Genomic DNA, 20,055 nt, shown 5'->3' with positions numbered 1-20,055 from the left:
CTGCTGCAGCCAGGCTGGCTTGGCTACCCCAGCAGGGGGCAGTGTCCTTTGTAGGCAGCCACCCTGGGCCGCAGTCTCTGGGAAGCCCTGGAGAGCCCTCACAGAAAGAGGGCGGGGGCACACAGCCCACTGAGGTCCTGCTCTAGGCCCCACACACTGCATGCCTTCTCTCGTTAGTCCCCCTAGCAACACTCTGGGGGGACTTAACCAGGACCCGCAGCACTTCAGTGGCTCCGCAGTCACCGTGTTTAGAGGCAATGCCAGCATTGGACTCTGAACCTTGTGCTTCTCCAGGTGCCCCCTGACTGCCTCCCCACATGGGTGCAAGAGCTCTTCCAGACAAGAAATGTGGACGCAAAGGTCAAAATCAAACTCACAGTCCAAAGGAGCAGAAGAGGGCTGAGCCTGGTGGTCCGTGCTTCAGCTCAAGAATAGTCCGCCCAACGGCCTCTGCAGGCCTCAGCGGAGCCTCCGTGAGCCTCCTGTAGGAGATGCTGTTTCTGGCCTTTGGCTATGAGGGTCTGCTAGCTGGTCCGTGAAGGCTTTCTGGAGAATGTGGTCAAGTGAGAGGCCTAAAATCAAAAAAAGCTTGGCAGTCCCATAGGTCCTGAGCTCTGTTTCGTCACTCAGAGCAGGCCACTTAGCTTCCCTGGGCCTCAGCTGTTAGCGGGGATGGTGGTGGAGGTGCTTACCTGAGAGAGTGCATGGATATGGCCTTGTGCCTTGTGCTTGAGACACTGATTGCTCCATGAAGGGTCGCAATGCTAGTTATCATGACATTAGTATATTTATTACATTTACATATTGATCCTTGGCATTATTTATCACAGTGTTACCATATTTGCTTTTCCTTGCTTGAATTGAAGCTGTCTGGAGTTTCTCTAGTATTAGGAAAATACCATAGACGTGGCAGTAGGTGCTGAGAATTTATTTGCTGAGTGAATGTGTCACACAAGGATGCCTGTAAATCTGGAAGCAGAGGCAGGAAGATGTGATGGTGTTTGTTGGTGTTACTCTGCGCTCCCTGGTATAACGCGGTGTGTGGCGTGGCTTGTGCCATCTCCTGTGACCAGTGCACGGGCCCCGCACACAGCTGCAGCGGACATGTGTGTTAGGGTGCGTTTCCATCGACTCCTGCAGCTGGGTCCTTGTGCGATGTTGACACACTTGGTATTCATGGCATCATCTGAGCCTTTCGGCCATTCCAGAGGGAAGAATCCAGAAGATGCATGTGTGCAAAAATAACAGTCATCTTGGTGTTGGGACTTTAGAGGCCCCATAGGTGACCTTCTCACCCACTAGCTGCCCTCTGTGGGTCATCCCCCCACCATTTATTTTTTATACCTCTGGGCCCCAGGGCCTAACCTCTGAGGGCTCAGGGCAGGAGGACGTGCCTGATGGGGAAGCCATTGCTATCCCTCCATCCATCTCTCCCTCTCAAAAGCCAAGCCCCTGGGCACTTCCTCCCACCATCCCTGGGGACCAGACCCAAGCCCCTGGGCACTTCCTCCCACCATCCCTGGGGACGGGACCCAAGCCCCTGGGCACTTCCTCCCACCATCCCTGGGGACTGGACCCAAGCCCCTGGGCACTTCCTCCCACCATCCCCGGGGACTGGACCCAGGCCCCTGGGCACTTCCTTCCACCATCCCCGGGGACTGGACCCAGGCCCCTGGGCACTTCCTCCCACCATCCCTGGGGACTGGAGCCAAGCCCCTGGGCACTTCCTTCCACCATCCCCGGGGACTGGACCCAGGCCTCTGGGCACTTCCTCCCACCATCCCCGGGGACTGGAGCCAAGCCCCTGGGCACTTCCTCCCACCATCCCCGGGGACTGGAGCCAAGCCCCTGGGCACTTCCTCCCACCATCCCCGGGGACTGGACCCAAGTCCCTGGGCACTTCCTTCCACCATCCCTGGGGACTGGACCCAAGCCCCTGGGCACTTCCTTCCACCTTCCCTGGTGCTCCCATGCTGTCACTCAGCTGTCACCAGAGTGCAGTGAGGACCGCTTTCTGTGTGTGCAGACAGCACGTGTGCCCGAGGCCAGTCCTCGTGTAGGGAACTCGTGTCCCTGGACACTGCAGGGACCCTGCTTTCCTGCAGCCATCAGTAGCCTTATGGTGAGGTGCTGGGGATGGAGGGCCTCCAGGGGAGGCTGGAGAGGACCGGCGCCTCCCCGTGGGCCTCTGGGGTGGAGGCTTCAGTGTGTCAGCCTCTCTCTTAGCTTCTCTCTCTCCCGCAGGACCCCGGCCATGATCGGCTGTTCCTTCGTGGTCAACAGGAAGTTCTTTGGGGAAATCGGTCTTCTGGACCCTGGAATGGACGTGTATGGAGGAGAAAACATCGAGCTGGGAATCAAGGTTGGTATGGGGCGCCTCTCCCTCCCGACGAGTTCGGGCCAGGGTGCAGAGCTGCTGAGCTCGCCCAGAGGGGTATCCAGGCTTCTCGGGCTGATGAGTGGCAGTGTCCTGATTCCCCCCTGTTCCTGGGCAGATGTGTGAGCAGGGTGGTCCCCGCTTCTTCAGTGGGGAAACCTGGGCCTTGCCTCTCTGAGGGTCGGCCAGCTAGCTTCAGGCCTGGATGACCCACCAGCTCTGGATGTTACAGGAAAGTTTGTTTCCCACTCATACAGGTTTTGCTCTGTCCTTAAATTCTTCTTAAAATTAAGAGAGCTTCTTGAAGTTTCCATGCACATGACAGAATCACACATTGCCTGAGGAGGAAAACCCACATTCTGGGACCCCTCCCCTTTCTCAGAGCGCTTCTGAGGAGCCTGGTGCAGGAGGGGAAGGAGGAGGGAGCAGAGTGGAAGTGGCTGGTCATGACCCAGACCCTCCCCACCTCATAGATTTTTATGCTGAGGTCTGCTCTGGCTTTTATCTGAAAAAGAGAGTTCCACCGTAAAATATAAATGTTGGAGATACCTGTATTTATGTGAGTTTGTCTCTGTGTCTTCTGTTCTGCACCATTGGTCTACACCTCTGCTTTGGTGCCAATACCATGCTGTTTTTATTACTGTAGCTCTGTAGTATAGTTTGAGGTCTGGTATTGTGATGCCTCCTGCTTCACTTTTCTTGCTAAAGATTACTTTGACCATTCTGGGTCTCTTGTTTTCTAAGTTTATTTTTCATGATTGCTTTATCTAGTTCTATGAAAAATGTCATTGGGATTTTAATGGGAATTGCATTAAATTTGTATAACACTTCGGTAGTATGGCCATTTTGACGATATTAATTCTGCCTATCCAGGAGCATGGGAGATCTTTCCATCTTCTAAGGTCTTCTTCAATTTCTTTTTTCAGTGTTCTGTAGTTTTCATTGTAGAGATCTTCCACCTCTTTTGTTAGGAGACCACTGGTGATTCCAACCTCCAGTTGCAGAATTAAGTGGGGACTCCTTAAGTGCTTGGTGACGATTCCTTGTTGGACCATATTTTGGTCCAGCTCCTGACCCTTCTCCTAGGTTTCAAAGAGAGTTTTCTACACTTTCCTGTAGAGTCGGGTTTTAGCCAGAAGCTCCCTGGTCAGTTCAGGGGAGCCCCTCTCTCCACGACCGAGCGCACCACTGGGTCAGGCTCCTGGCCCTTGGCCACCCTGACGCTTCCTCCCTGGTTCCCCTCCCACTGCCCACCCTGCTCCCGGCTGTGCATCCACAGCAGCCCCCTACCTGCCGAGCTGCGCCCCTTCTCCCAGCCCATTGTCCCCACCTGCTGAGAGGCTGAGCAGAGTCCTTGACACGCTTAGTGAGTCTCAGGAGTGATTTTTCTCTTCAGAGCAGCCACCACTTTCCAGTGGACTCGCTTCTCCGGGCGTCCACCACCACCCGTGAAGTCGCGGTGGAGAGGCCCGCTGGGTCCGAGCACCGCCAGGACGTCCCTTTTCCTTTGCGTTTGTTCTGACCGCTTCAGTGCGTTTTCCTCTATTCTACCCTAGCGCTCGCCCTCTTGAGGGTTCCCGCTCTCTGCGTCTGGCCCACTGGTTTATCCCTTTAGGACACCCCGCTGTCCCCAGCCACCCTCAGCTCTCTTTGTGGACTGAAGGCTTCTGTGTCCTCATGATACAGGAAACCTCAGGGCTGCGGGGTGGCGGGACCCTAGGGTGTAATCGCACCCCTTCCAAGGGTCCGGTTCTGCTTCCAGTTCCATGCTGCGTTCTTTCCTGGGTGGACTTTGCACCGGATTCTTTTTTCTTTTCTTTTTTTTGGGGTGGGTAATTTATTTATTATAATTATCAAAATATTAATTGTTTAAAATAATAGGATTCACTGTGATGTTTTCTTTTCTTTTTTTAGGTTAATTTTTAAAATTTTTTGTAGACTGCACTTTGATTCAGTGTACACAAATGGGGTACAACTTTCTGCTTCCCTGGTTATACACGGTATAGATTCACACCATTTGCGTAATCATGCATGTCCATAGGGTAACCATGTCTGTCACCGGTTTCTTTGCAGAGCCCAGCAATTTGAAGGCCCATGAGCACAGCTAATGCTCTGCCAATCATACCTTCTGAATATTATTGCTGGAAAGGATTCTGGTCCCGTGCTCTGGCGTGTGGCCTCCACCTAAGCCTCAAGCCACTCCCCTTCCTCCTCCCTCTGCCACTTGCCTCCTGTTCCCTTGGCATCATAGCTTCTTGCCATGCAGTTCACTTATCCGTCACCTGTGTTGCCTTTCTCTCTTCCACTTCACTAGGTGGCAAACTCTGTGGGACGCAGGTCTGCGTTTGTCACCTTTACCCCAGGCATGGAGGATGGTGCCTGATCCGGGACTCGATAGGCGTTTGTGGATTAAGGAGTGAACAAGTTCTCTGGAAATCTGGCATGAGTGGAAGCAGTGGGGGCGGAGGGTGGGGGCACCAGCCAGATTGAAGGCCTTGATGGTCACAGGGAAGGGGAGGACACAGCCCCAGCACCCAAGAGCTATCCGGTGCGTGACTCTGGAAGGACGGAGCTGGGGAAGCCTGTACGGACGCAGCCAGGCTGTTTCTTTGCATTTTATTTAGAAGACAAGAGAAATGTGAGTCTCTCTATGTGCTGGAAGAAGGGCACCAGGCACCGGGGAGAGGAAGGGCCAGAGCTCCCCCTTGGGAAGGGAGGGGTGACGGACGGAGAGATGCCCTGCAGGCAGAGCAGGGCTGGGGCAGGAGGACCCTCCCAGGGCTGCTCTTCTCTGGGGACAGCAGAGGCCAGGCAGCAGGACTCATTTTTAAGGCTGTCTAGGGAGAAGTGTCCATCTCCGTCTTTCCACACTCACGAAGGCCTGGCTTTTCTTTTCTGCTGCACTGGTAGATTTATTTCTAACAGTCGCGTTGAGCCATCACTGACGTAGAAGTTACATGTGCTTAAGGTGCGCAGAGGATGATGTCTGACATTCTGAAATGGTCACCCATCAAGCTGGCCAGCCTGCCCTCCCGCTGCTCAGCTACCTCTACGGGGAATTTAAGTTGAGACTCATCCTCTTAGCCGATGAGAAGCATGCACACAGTACTTATTCTTAAGGCCACTGCCCCCCAGCACCCGAGACCCCCCAGGAGTAATCGCCCTGTTCTGCAGCTTCCTGGAGGAAGGGTCTGAGCGAGGCCATGCTGCTTGGTGGTGACTGCTCTGCAGGCAGGGCTGCCGGCTGTCCCCATCGCCCAACGAGGCAGGGACACCTCAGTTCTTCCCTCAGCACAGTCCTGCACAGGAAGGCTTGGTGTCTCGACCCAGGGGATCAGCGAGCCTTGCTCCCCACCCCACTCCTTGGTTGTGCTGTGGTGAACGGCCCAGGCCATGGCCCGAGCTCTGCGTCCTCCATGACCATCAGTGCCCGGATGCCCCTCCACATCTTCAGTAGCACGTCAGCTCGACCTGGGGTGCAGAGCCCACCTTGGAGCGAGATTGCCTGCCTCTTACAGCCTCCCAGGCACAGACGGCCTTCAGGCTGGAGGCCTGGGAGTGATCTTACCTCTGACCTCCCACGGACGCATGGTCCTGCAAGCTGTGAGCTGACTATTGGCAGAAGCCTGGGTTTTCTGCCATTTAAAAAAAAAATTATTGAGACTTAATTGTACAGATTTCAGGGTGGCACGTGACACTTGGATATCAGTGCACATTGTGTGATGATCCAATCAGAACAACTAACACTTATCATCTCTTCGTGTCAAGAGCCTTTGAATACCTCTCTTCTCACTGTTCTGAAATACGTGAGCAGAGAGGGGAATACTGGGGAATGATGTTGGCCAAGTTATAGTTTTGTAGCGTGCGCATGTACGAATGGGTGACAAGAGAGCCCACCGTTACGTGCGACTCTAGTACACCAATAAAAATATGGAAAAAGAAATACACAATACATGGCTGTAGGCTGTAGTCCCCTCCCGTGCAGCATGGAACACTAGAACGTCTTCCTCCCACGGAGAGTCTCTGCATCCAGCCTCTCTACCCCTCCCCTCGCCCTCCCAGCCTCCAGTGGCCTCTGTTTACGCTCTTCTTTTGTGAAATCCACTTGTTCAGGATCCACCTCCGAGTGAGACGGGCAGTGCTTGTCATTCTGTGCCTTGACATGGTGTCTTCTGGTTCTGTCCACATAGCTGCAGGTTACAGGATTTCATTCCTTGTCCTGACTGAATAAGTGCATTCAGCGTTCATTCCCCCATCCAGGCACCCCGCGTCCTTTCTGCTCTTGCGTGATGGGCACCTCGGCCGATTGCACGCCTGGGCTGTTGTGAGGCGTGCTGCGGTAACCACGGGAACGCAGGCCTCTCTTTGACATATTGGTTTCATTTGATTGGCATGAAAACAAACACACAGGCTCATGGAACACAACGAAGAACCAGAAATGGATCCATGTGTGTAAATACACATGTAAGTACAGTCAGCCGATCTGCAACTCAGATACCAGGAATGCACGTCCAAGAAAGGGTGGTCTATTCAATAAATGGCGCAGGGAAAACTGGATATCCACAGGCACAAACAAAAATCAACTCAAAGTGGATCAAAAACCCAAATATAATGTATGAAACTAATAGAAGGAAGCAGAGGAAGCATGTCAAGATTCTCGAGGGACAAAACGTTGTGGATGGGACCCGTGGTTGTGGATTGTGGCCGGAGCACAGGCCACAAAAGCAAACACAGACCAATAGGATCATATCAAACTAAGAAGTTCTGCATAACAAGGAAAACAAGCCACAGTGCAGGGACAGCCACAGAGCTGGAGGAGATATTTGCAAACCATTCCTCTAAGGGGTTGATATCCAGAATAGATAAGGAACTCCAAAACCCCAAGAGCAAAAACTAACACTCTGGTTTAAAAATGGGCAAATGATTACAATAAACAGTCTCAGCAGAAGACATACACCTGGATGGCAGGTGTCTGCTGATGTTTAAAGTTGGGGTGGAGACCAGTGGGCTCCGTGAAGGCCAGGCCTGGGTTCAGGATCCGCCGTTCTCGTGATGGTTTCCCGACCAGCAGCCGCAACGTCACCTGGGAACGTGAGCCACAGATGGAAATTCTCAGGCCCCTTGTGGACCTGGAAACTGGGCAGCATCTGGCTTCCTGTGTGTTAACCAGCCCTCCTGGGAATTCTGTTCTGCACCTGAGCTGGAGAGACGCTGCTCTGGACCTGAGCTCACTTCCTGGCAAGGGCTCACTTCCTTTCACAGGAGCCCGGGAGACAGCCCGCCTCTCTCCCGTCCCTCCTCTGGGTGCCCTCCAAGGCCACCACCTTGGTGCCTCAGTGCGTCTTCCTCCTCCTACGGCCCAGCCGGGGCCCCTGGGCACCTGCCTCTGCTTCCTCCTTCCTCCTTAACCTCCTGTGTGGTTTTCTACCAGGTGGCTGCAGGTCCCTGGTGACAGGCCCTTGCTGTGAAAGAGGGACTGCATCCGAGGGGCCCTAGTGTCGCCCCACCTTCAGGCTGCTCAGCTTTTGCGCTGTTCTGTACCGTGCAGAGCACACATCAGCTGAGTAATAAATGCATTCTCGAGAAATCAATCTCCATTGCTTTCTGTAAATACATGTATACTTAATGTCTATGTAGTATGTACATATAGAATGTTACCTACAGCAAAGGATTCAAAATCCTATGCTTTAGTTAAACTCTTTGACATATGATTTGATATAATATCTTATGCTTTAGGGAAATTTTTGAAATGAGCATATTGTCTTTCCTTGGTGATTTTTTTCACCAAGAAATAGGCCATCTGTGATCTTTCTAACCATTCCCTGAATTTTTTTGTTACTTCTTAATTTCCTTCTCAGTAAGTAAAGATGTGTCATGAGAATAGAGAGAACATAAAGTCTTACCGTGTTTCAGGGGAAAAAATAGCCAAGCTGACTCTAAGGCTGTTGCTTGGATGAGAGACAGCTGGTCTGTGACCAAAACAATCAATAAACTGAAGGGGAAAAAAGCTTCCCAGGATTGAGAAATAAATGAGATTAGAAATCAAGAAAGTTCGCCTCACTTTGGGAACCATTAGTCAGAAACTATTTAAGGTATATGATAAGAATATCTACAGGTTAAGAAAACATTTCTCCAAGGAGAGAAGAGATGGATGACTTTTAAATGATGTAAAATCAGAAGGCAGCAAATTTCTCCAGCGTGAGAGGGAAAAGGCACCATCCCTCTGAACCCTGTGGACATGGGCAGCTCCTAGGACGGCTGAGTCCTGTCAGGCAGCTATGCCTACAAGGGGACAATGGAAGTCACCTTCGGACCTTCAGACAGGAAATGCCTTAGCTCAGTGCTGAGCTTCTTCACTCAGGAGCCCGGGGCTGAGCAGAGGCAGAGTCCCTGCGTGTGTGCCTTGGCAAAATGTTCGTGAGCCTGAGGACCCACTGTGGAGGCGCAGAGGTCGGAGGCTGTGGGGCATGTGGGTGTGATGACCTCTCCCAACCCAATCCCACCCAGGCCTTTCTGTGGCATAGCCTGCACAGGGGACATCCACAGGATTCCCTGGGTTCTGCTGCAGTCAGTGGCAGAGGACTGGACCTTATGTCTACCTGGGTTTGGCTGCTTCATGGTTAGTGATAGGCAGAGGACAGATGTATTTTAACTTGTGCAGAGTGAAAATGACATTCTTCAAAAGCAGAGGTTAAGTGGAGGCCTAATTGCTGGGAGCAGAGTTCATGATACCCCTGAGCTGCCCACTGCCCTGAGGAGCTCAGGCACCATGTTTGTGGTGTCCATGTGGCCTCCCTGCCATCTTGTCCATTGCAGTCCACTGGAGCTCAAGTTACTGAGGACCTGCAGGCCCACCCCTGAACTCAGACCAAGGCAAATGGGATGACCTTAGCATTAGAGTAGAAGGCTCACTTCTTTTACAGGGACTGTGGGCCATCCGGGGTGGCCGAAGCCCAGACTATCAGCTGAGCATGGGATCCCCCACTCACCCTGGTTCTTTGCTTTATCTCTTGTTCTTGGTTTTGCTTCCCTTTGTCTGCAGCTAGCTCTGACAAGCCCTGCTGACTGCTGCCCTGTCCCCTGCCTCTCCCCCATGGTTTTTGGACACACCATTCAGAATCTGTGTTAAATAGGATTTGATACCTTCTTTCCTCCACCCTCCTTCTGAGACCTGCAGCATCAAGAACCATGATGTTGAGCAGCCTCTTGTGACCTTTGCCATCCATTTGGAACTCTTGGGCTCATCCATTGAAATTTGTGAGTTGTATGGCAATCACTTCAGGAGCAGACCATCAGCTCTGTTATCATTTTCTTAAACCTTAGATTACACAGGTCTTTGGTTCTCTCTCCCCTGCTGCCACCAGTCGCTGCGTTAGTCACCTTTCTGTTACTGTACCAAAATAACTGAGATACTCAACTTATAAAGAAAGAAGGATTATTCTGTCTCATGGTTGTGGTTTCAGTTCACAGTCAGCCCTGTGGCAAGGCAGCACGTCATGTCAGGATATAGGTGCTAGAGCAAAGTGGCTCACCCACATGGCCAGGAATGAAAAAGGAAGAAGAGACCAGGGTCCCACAGTCCCCTCAGAAGTGTTGCTTTCAGTGACCTAAAACCTCCCACTTGGTCCCACCTCCTGAAGGCTTCACCACCTCTCAGTGGAGCCACACGGGGACTAAGCCTTCGGGAGACCTTCAACATCAAACTATACTTCAGACCATGCCTTGGCTGGTCATGGTTTGGTCCAGCTCAGGGACTGAAGGTCTCATCCTGGGCTATGTGAATGCCTTCAGAGTGAAGGGTTAGTGTGTGGTAGAACTCAGCAAGATCTGTCCTGCCAGGTACAGACTAGAACTTGAGATTTCATAGACTGGCCTTCCATCTGGGTACAAACATTGTAGGTGTCACATAGACTTGGTGAGGGCCTTCTCTACTCCAGCAGGCACTTCCAGCAGGGAGATCACAGTGGACAGATGTCTCAGCTTAGGTATGAGGTATCCCCCAAAAGCTCCTGTTAATGCAGGACTATTTAGATGTACACTGATTAGACTGTGAGAGCTGTAACCCAATCAGTCCATTCTCATTTGAAGATCCCAGCTGGGTGGTAACTATAGGCAGGTGGGCATGATGGGAGGAGGTGGGTCACTGGGGATGTACCCTGGAAGGGTTCATCTTTCCCGCCACCCTTCTCCACCCTGCCCTGCTTTCCAGCCACCACGATGTTCTGCCCCATCTTGGACCCAGAGCAATGGGGTTCACCCACCATGGGCTGAACCTCTGAGACCATGAGCCAAAATAAACTTTTCCTCCTGGAAGTTGTTCTTTTCAGGTATTTTGATCACAATGATGCAAAACCGATTAACACAATAGCAGTGGTTTCATTTCCATGAAATTTATTGTCAGGCAGGAATGCCTTTCATTAAATAGATAATTACCAATGGAATAAGTCTGAAAAGACAGAATGGAGAATGCTACTTTAAGGGAATTTAACCTTCTCGAGGTCATTGGCAAGAACATCCTTGAGGAAATGCTGTTTAAAGGCTTTAAAAATGTATCTACTTAGCTAGGCAAAGAAGGAAGTGTACAAGTGAGAATATTCTAAGCAGAGAGAGAAGCATATGCAAAGAATGGAATTCTGAAGAGGAAATGTGTTCCGGGAGATGTTGGAGTTCAGGATGGCTGGAGCAAAGGAGGAGGAAGAAGTGTTAAAAGCTGTGGCAGAAATCTTGGTGAGCCCTAGATTATGGAGGATTTATGAACAGGAATTTGACTTTTCCTTAAGGACCCCTGTGTTTGTCATTGCTCTGTTACTGTAACAAAATACCTGAGATAGTCATCTTGTAGAGAGAACAGGTTGATTTTGGCTCACAGTTTTGGAAGTTTCAGTCCCTGATTGACCCCATCACTTTTGGACCTGTGTCGAGGCAGCACATCATGGTGGGAACACATGACAGAGCGAAGCTGCTGACCTCATGGGTCCCATCCTCCTGAAGAGCACACCCCAGGCACCTTAAGCCTCCCTCTAGGTTATGCTTCTTCAGAGATCTTACTACCTCCTAACCAAGCCTCTAATACACAGACCTTTAGGGGACACTAAGATCCAAATGGTAAAAAAGCTACTGGCCATTTTGTGTGAACAGAGATATATAAATGATGGATACACAGATAAACAGTCTCCATACCTGTCACTCACCACCTCCTGTGAAGGAATTTAAGGGGTGATTAAACTTTTTTTTTTTTTTTTTAATTAAGAGATCACTGGGACTGCCGTGTAGAAAATGGACTAGAAGGCTGAGCATACTTGAGGAAAGGTGGGTGAAAGAGAGCTTAGGACACAGGGAGGGAGATGGAATTCAGGAAGTGAAAGAGAAAAGACCTGGAGATTGAGTTTAAGGAAGGGCAGAGGAAGTGGGGGTCAAGCTGAGTGGGTGGGGCTTGGTGCTGTTCTCTAGATGAGGGGCTCCTGGAGGGTAGGACAAGATGGAAAGAGGAGGTACCCTGTTGTAGGTAGGAGAAATCTGAACACCCTGCATCTGTGCAGCAGGCATTTGCCCCTGAGGAGGTGGAGCTAAGGAGAGAGGATTCGGCCTGGGGTGGACTTGGGCATCTTAGGTTTATAGAAAGGTCTCCATGGGAAAATGCTGTGTAGAGAAAGGAGAAGAGGGCCAGGCCAGGAGCTCAGAGGAAAGCAACACTGCAGATGTGGAAGGAACTGCTGGAAAGGAGACAGACGAAGATTGAGCAGAGTGAGAGAGAAACCAAGAGGGAGGGGGCCTGCGGGCCCTGGGAGAGGAGAGCACGGTGGCCGCAGGCGTGGAGAGGTGATTGGCAGGAGCGACACTGGTGTGCGTGGCTGATACAACATGGTGGCTGGAATGGGAGGGGTGAATGAGAGCAGAGTGTTGGGGGCCGCACCTCCCCACCCAGGTTTGTGAACAAGTGGGTGGATTTATGAGGCAGAGAACAGCGATAGGGAGGCTCTGCAGGTGGGCGGGTGAGAGCCCCACTTCAGGGACGTGGATTTCAGGAGTGGCAGTGCTCCATGACCTGGCAGTGAGACGCCAAGGGAAACAGGTAGGGCATGACCCGAGCAGGAGCAGATTGGCAGAGGGGTTCCCAGAAAGGCCTCTGGGCTCACCCTCCCCTCTGGGTCTGCTGGGCTGCAGTGTGTAGGGAGGGGACCAGGGATGCTCGGCCGAGGTGACTCCTCTGCCCTGAGCCATCCCCTGCGTGCTGAAGGGTTAAAGTTAGGACCATAACACGCTTTTAACTGAGGAATCACTCATCATTTTTTGCCTGAAAACTTTTTGGAAAAATATTGTAAGTGTTTGCCTCTTGCACGTCCCTGTTCCTGACACAAGTTTCAGGCGAGTGCATGTGTTTCCTAGCCTGTCTTCCAGTCATACCTGTTTGCGTTGGTGGCACCTCCCTGGAGCGAGGGTGAGGCCCACGCCCCCTCCTCTGATGAGCCTCCTGGCTGTGGAGATTTGTCTGCAGGGCCACCTTTGGCTTCCGGCTTTCACTGCAGTGCCACGTATTCAGCAGAGCGTGTTCTATTGAACACAAAAGGAGCAGAAGAAAGTGAGTTTGAAGAGTCTCTGGCATTAGCAGGGCCATTTTTCTGTCATTACTGAAATGTGTTGCTATCCTCTTAAAGAGGAGTCACAGATTCACACAGGTAGAAAACTGGAAGCAAACACACCTGCACGAACACGTGTATATGCATGCATGCACATGTACACACACACACACACACACACACACACACAACAGCCCTTCCTCGAAAGGCCTTCCAAGAGATAGCCATGAATGCACACCCAGTTTTCCTGTGCAATGGCCTCCCTCCACAGAGTTGATAAAATTCTGTGATGTTGGATTTCTACCCTGAGTGAATGAGGGGAATTTAGATTTTTTTTTTTTGTCTGTTACAGTTTGTTACCCTCAAAACAAATTGCTAAATGCAGAATTCAATCATTACATTTTAGGCTAATTTCTCTTATTTTAACTCATCATTTTATTATGGAAAACTTGAGACATACACATAAATAGACCCAGCGTAGTGAATCCACACATACTAATCATTCAAGTTCAACAAATGTTGACATTCTGCTATTTGGTTTTTTAGTAACTGCTTCTCAACTTTTAAAAAGCAAATCTCCAGATAGCATGTCATTCCACCTATAAATACTTAAGAATGCATTGCAAACATAGGAAGACTTTTTTAAACATAGGCCCTGCATATGTATTACCCTTAACACAATTTAATATCCAATTCATGTTCTCTCAGAAATATTTCTCAAAGTTCTGTCATGTTTTCTCAAAATACATATTCTTTACAGTTGGTTCATTCAATTAAGAATTAAGGGAGAGATTCAAGATGGCAGACTACAGGAAGCCTGCATTCCCAGTTGCTGGTGGCTTCATACTCAAGCAGTGGGAATACTGCTTCTCAGTGAAAGATAGATTTCAATAAAATTTTGTATTGGACAGCGTGTTTTGAAGACTCAGAAATTTGGGTTCATCAAAGAAAAAAGAGTGCTTTGGAGTCAAGTGGATTTGTGGCTGCTGTAGCAACACTGATTCTCCACAGAGGGGAGGGAGAACACAGAAACACAGTGGACATATTTGGTATGGAAAAACCTGAGATCAGAAAAGCAGCCAGAACTTAGCTGATCCAGAGGCTGCACTGTGAAGAGGTGTTTGAAATGCTCTCTGTTACTTCTCTGGCTGCAGAGAGCCGAGGCAGGAGTATCTTGAGTGGCAATACTATAGCTGCTGCTGTGGAGTTGGGAGGTCATAGCAGACACGGCCACACTGTCCTGGCAAGTGCCTGCCGTGCGGCCCAGGGGGAACCTAGAAGAATGGGAATGAAAGATGACAGAGAAGGCTATACTGGGGGATTCAAGTCGGAAAAGCCAAGGAGAGCTCAACTGGCTTTCCCTTTGAGTCTGGCTGCTCACATGACCAGCAGAGGCGGGTGGAGAATCTGAACAGGCAGGCATGAACACACTCAGGGGCTAAGCCTGGGAAGGCTGTGTTGGTGGGCAGCAGAGGGGTGAGGGATTGGCTCCCCTGCCCCTGGAATAGAATTCCTGGGAGGCTCCAAAGATCCAGACTTCCAGCAAAGATCAGCAAAGGCCATGCTGTGGGGTGTGTCGATCAAATTTCTCCAGAGCAAACACCTCCTACAAAGCCCCTGAGCCCTGATTAGACCTGAGCCACCAGAACTCCTCTCATAGAACTCTGGAGTGCATGGATCTGGTCTGTGCAGACAGAACCCTAGCTGACAGCACTTCCTACATCACCTTAGCTTATACAGGGGAGAAGGAAATCTGAGACTTATCTGAACCAGGTTCAGTTTTCCGGTATACCAGCTGGCAGCTTGGTGAACAACACAAAAAGAGGAAGGGATTAATAGACCCCAGTGCACTTTTGTGCCCCCTCTCTCTCTCTCTCTCTCTCTCTCTCTCTCTCTCTTTCTCTCTGTACATAGCCCAATAAGAAATAGAAAGAAGGACAGTTGTCACAGGCAACCATTCTTGTCAACTATTTTAGCCATATCAGTGGTCATTTTTCATTAAGAATCTTTCTTCCATTTGTTTTTTGTTTATTTGTTTTGGTGTACTTGCTGTGCTCATTGGTTCATGGATATATATACATATACCTATCTGTTTATTTTTCCCATATTTAGAATTTTTTAAATGTAGTTATTTTTCTTTGCCCTATCTTTTGAGTTATGTGTTTTGGCTTGTTTATTTTTTATTTTTTATTGTTATTTTCATTTCTTTTTTCTCTTGTTTCTCTTTCTGTCTTTTCTTGAGCATGAGATGGACATCCAGATATAGGAAGCATTCAGAACCCCAAAGAGACAAGTCAAAGAAGAACCTCTTCATGTACATTATAATTAACATGTCTATCATACAGAACAGGATGGAATTTTAAAACCCTCAAGTAAAAAATGTCAGGTCACATTTAGAGGCAAGCCAGTCAGAATAACTTCTGATTTCTCAGCACAAACTCTAAATGCCAGAGAGATTGCAATGATGTGCTCCAAGTCCTGAAAGAAAATAACTGCCAACCACAATTGCTATAACCAGCAATGATATCCTTCAAAGTTGAGGGGAAATAAAACTTTCCATAATAATCATAAACTGAAAGAATTAATGACTACTAAGCCAGTGCTACAGAAGATACTTGTGGAAATATTCCACAAGGAAAAATAAAACGTGAACCCCAGATCTCACAAATGAACAAATTTCATTTGAAGACTAACTAAGCTAATGAGAAATAGGACCAAATTAGACATTATAAATAAAACAAAATGACAGGAATTGTTAAAAATATCTCTATAATAACAATGAATGGAGTTAGTTTCAACTCTTCAATTGAAAGACATAGAAGACATAGGCTGGCAAAATGGGTTAAAGAATAAGACTCAACTATATATTGTTTCCAAGAGATTCACTTTACAGACTGAAAATGAAAGAATGGAAATTGATATACTAAGTCAACAGAGCCTGAAAACAAGCAGGAGAAGCTACTCTTATAGGACAAAGTAGACTTCAAACCAAAATTAATCAAAAAACACAAAAAGGTCATGTCATACTGGTAAATAGAATAATCCAACAAGAAGATGTAACAATATTGAATATTTTTGCCCCAAAATGGGTGCAAGTAATTGCATAAAAGAGACAGTAGCCTTAGACCCCAGTATAATACTGGATGATTTCAGCACATCTCTCCTACTATCAGGTCATCAAGACATGAAAACAGAAAAGATTCTTTGGATGTGAAAAATATTATAAATCGAATGACTTAACAGATATCTATAGAATATTTTATCCAACACTAACTAAATCCACTTTCTTTTCAGCAGCTCATGGAATCTTCTCCAAAATAGATATTATAGGCTACAAAGCAACTCTTAACAAGTTAAAAAAAAAATGATGTAAGTCCTTGAATTTTATTAGGTCATAATGGGATGACATTAGAAATCAACATGACAAAACCCTACAGAAACTATAAAAATGCATGGAGATTGAATAACACAGTTTTGAATGATAAATGGGTGATAGAAGAAATCAGAGGATAAATTTAAAAATTCTTAGACTCAAATGAAAATAGTTATACAACATACCAGAAATTCTGGGACACTATGAAGGCAGTTCTAAGAGGAAAGTTTGTAGCTCTAAGTGCCTACATTAGAAAATCAGATCCCAAATAAACAACCTAATGATGCACCTCCAGGCCCTTGTAAAAGAACAAAACAATTCCAAAACCAGTAGAAGGAAGGAAATAATTAATATTAAAGCCAAAATTAATGAAATTGAGAATAAAAACAATACAAAGTATCAATGAGACATAACTGGTTCTTTGAAAATGTAAATAAGATCAGTAAGTCCTTAGTGAAACTAACCAAGAGTAAAAGAGAGAAAATTCAAAATTAATAAAATTAGAAATGAAAAGGAAAAAATTACCACAGACATCACAGAATTCCAGAGGACTATTAGGGACTATTTTTGAAAATTTAATACTCCAATAAATTGGAAAACCTATAAGAAATAGATACATTTCTGTACACGTATAGTCTACCAAAATTGAATCAAGAGGACACGGAAAACTTAAGAAGATCAATAACTTGTAAAGAGATAGAAGTAGTAATTTTAAAACCTTCCCACAAAGAAAAGCCCAGGATCAGATGGATTCTCAGCTGAATTCTCACAAACCTTTAAAGAAAAACTAATGTCAGTACTCTTCAAGTTATTCCATGAAGCAGAAAGAGATGAAACTCTTCCAAATTCACTCTATGAAGCTAATATCACACTCATCCCAAAACCAGATAAGGGCACATCAAGGGGGAAAAAAACTACAGACTGATACCCTGATAAACTTAGAGGCACAAATCCTTATTAAATATTACCAAATTGTGTTCAGTGCCATATAAGAAGATTGTATATCATAACTAAGTTGGTTGATAGTTTAATATATGCAAATTGATAAATATAATCTATCACATAAATAAAGGACCAAAATCACCTAGTCATTGCAGTACATGCAGAGACGACCTCCGACAAAATCCAGCACTTGTTCACGTAAGAACACTGAAGAGACCAGAGACAGAAGGCACCTCCCTCAACATCAGGGAGGCTAATGTGAAAAATCTCATAACCAACCTCATAGTAAATGGGAAAAAACTGAAAGCATTTCCTTTAAAATTTGGAACAAGACAAGGCAATCCACTCTCATCACTCCTATTTAATATAGTGATAGAAACTTGAGCCAGAGCTATTTGGCAAAAGAAGGAAATAAAAGGAACAGAAATGGAAAAGGAAGAAGTCAAACTTTCACTGTTTTCTGCTGATATGATCTGATACTTAGAAGATCCAAAAAAAAAAACTCTAATAAACAAATTCATCAAAGTAGCAAGTTACAACATCAACATACGAAAACCAACAGCTTTCCTGAATACCGACAATGAATCTGCCGAGAAACAAACCAGGTAAAAAATTCCATTCACAATAGCCTCAATAAAATAAAATAAAATACCAAGGAATAAATCTAACCAAGAAGAAGAAAGACCTCTGCTATGAAAACTGCAGAACATTGAAGAAATAATCTGTAGACCTCAGGTGATGGGAAGACCTCCCAGGTTCACAGATAGGCATAACTGTGTTCTTTAAATGGCCATATTACCCAAAGCAATACACAGATTCAGTACAATTCTCATCAAGTTTACAAGTTCTTCATAGAACTTGAAAAGCAGTCCTAAAATTCATTTGGAAAAATAAAAGACCCAGAATAGCCAAAGCAATTCTGAGCAATGGTGGAAGCATCACAATACCTGACTTAAATTGTACTACAGAGCTATAGTGACAAAACTGCACTGTCCTGGCAAAAACACAGACACAGAGACCAGTGGTGCAGAAGAGAAGACAGAGAAAAACCCACACATCTACGGTCGTCTGATCCTTATCAAAGGTGCCAAAAATCAGACAGTGGAGAAAAGATAGACTTTTTAAACAATTAGTACTGGAAAAACTGGTTATCCACATGTAGAAGACTGAAACTAGACCCTTATCTCTCACCCTACAGAAAAATCAACTCAAAGTGGATCATGAGACCAGAAACTATGCAACTCCTAGAAGAGAACAGGATCGACATTCCAGCATACAGGCACAGGCAACAACTTTCTCAGTGAGACCCCTGAAGCTCAGGAAATCATGCCAAGTGTTAATAAATGAGAAGACATCAAATTCAAAGCCTTCTGCACAACAGCCAATTAAGAATGTGAAGAGAGAACCTGCAAAATGGGGGGGGGGATCTGTGCAAGATACTCTTTCGACAGGATAAATATTCAGAACACATAAAGAGCTCAGAAACTCAACACCAAAAATAAAGCCCTACTAATAAATTGGCAAATGAATGAGACACTTCTCAATAAGAGAAACACAAATGGTCAACAAATATGAAAAAATTGTTCACCATCCTTAGCAATTAGGGAAACGCAAATCAAAACTGCACTGAGATTTCATCTGCTACCAGTCAGAAGGACACAGTAATCAGGAATACAAACACTAATACATGAGAATATGGAGAAAAAGGAACACGCTGTCCGTGGGACTGTAAATTAGCATAGCCACTGTGGAAATCGGTGTGGAGGGTCCTCAAAAGGCTGGGCGTGGCGCCACCCTAGGACCCAGCTATACCACTTCTCAGTATTTATCCCAAAGAACTGAAGTCACCTTACTGCACTGACACGTCTAGACCTATGTTTATAGCAGCACGGTTCACAATGGCCTAACTGTGGATCCCGCCTCGGTGTCCACCAGTGGATGAATGGATAAAGAAAATGTGGTACGTGTATCCAGTGGAGTTTTATTTGGTCATAAAGAAAAACAAAATGGTCATTTTCAGGAAAATGGATGGAACGGGAGGCCATTTACACAAAATAAGCCAAACTCAGGTCAGATGTTTGCTCTTGTATGTGGAAGCTAGAGAGGAAGAAGGAAAAGAAAGATGTGTGGGAATCTCATCAGAATCAAAGGGTGGTCAGCAGAGCAAAGGGACTGGGCGAGAGGAGGGCAGGGAGTGGGGAAGTGCTGGGGGCGATGTTGACCAAATCGTGCTGTTGGACTGTGCAAGTAGGGATATGCAACAACATATCCCATTGTTGTGAGCAACTGTGATGCCCCAATAAAAGGTGCATCATGGAAAGCAAAAAAAAAGAATTTAGACCAGGAGCCAGGCATGGTGGAGCAACTCTAATCCAAGTAACTCTGGAGGCTGAGGCAGGAGGCTCATAATTCCAAGACTAGTCTAGGAACTTAGCAAGATCCTGTCGCAAAATAAAAAAATTAAAATGGCTAAGACGGTAGCTGGGTGGTACAGGGCCCCAGGTTCAATCCCCAGTACAGTTTAAAAATAAAAAAATTAAAAAAAAAAGGAGTATTCAAACAAGGACCAACCACATTGCATTTGGTTAATATGTCTCTTGAGTATATTTTAACCTATAATATTTTCCCTCACTTTCAATATTTTCATACTGTTGATTTGTTGAAGAAATCAAGTCATTTGCCCTGTAAGATTTTGCATAGTCTGGATTTGGCAGATTGATCTTCTTTTTTGTCTTTAACTCTTTTGTTTAATCTCGATTTTCCCTGAGCTGTAATTAGATCAAGAG

At 46.9% G+C, this 20,055-nt stretch overlaps 1 protein-coding gene across 1 annotated transcript in view; it reads left to right on the top strand.

The window, feature by feature from the left end:
* Galnt17 (polypeptide N-acetylgalactosaminyltransferase 17) overlaps positions 1-20,055 on the top strand; it is a 392,012-nt gene that overhangs the window by 297,170 nt on the left and 74,787 nt on the right. The window contains exon 6 of the mRNA XM_047534202.1: positions 2,245-2,362. Within this exon, the coding sequence (XP_047390158.1) occupies positions 2,245-2,362 (118 nt within the window). The remainder of the gene's footprint in view (positions 1-2,244; positions 2,363-20,055) is intronic.

The sequence above is a fragment of the Sciurus carolinensis genome, chromosome 18 (assembly GCF_902686445.1).
Source record: "Sciurus carolinensis chromosome 18, mSciCar1.2, whole genome shotgun sequence".
Taxonomy (NCBI): domain Eukaryota; kingdom Metazoa; phylum Chordata; class Mammalia; order Rodentia; family Sciuridae; genus Sciurus; species Sciurus carolinensis.
The sequence above is the reverse complement of the archived record's forward strand: the minus strand, read 5'-3'. Positions and strand labels throughout refer to the sequence as shown.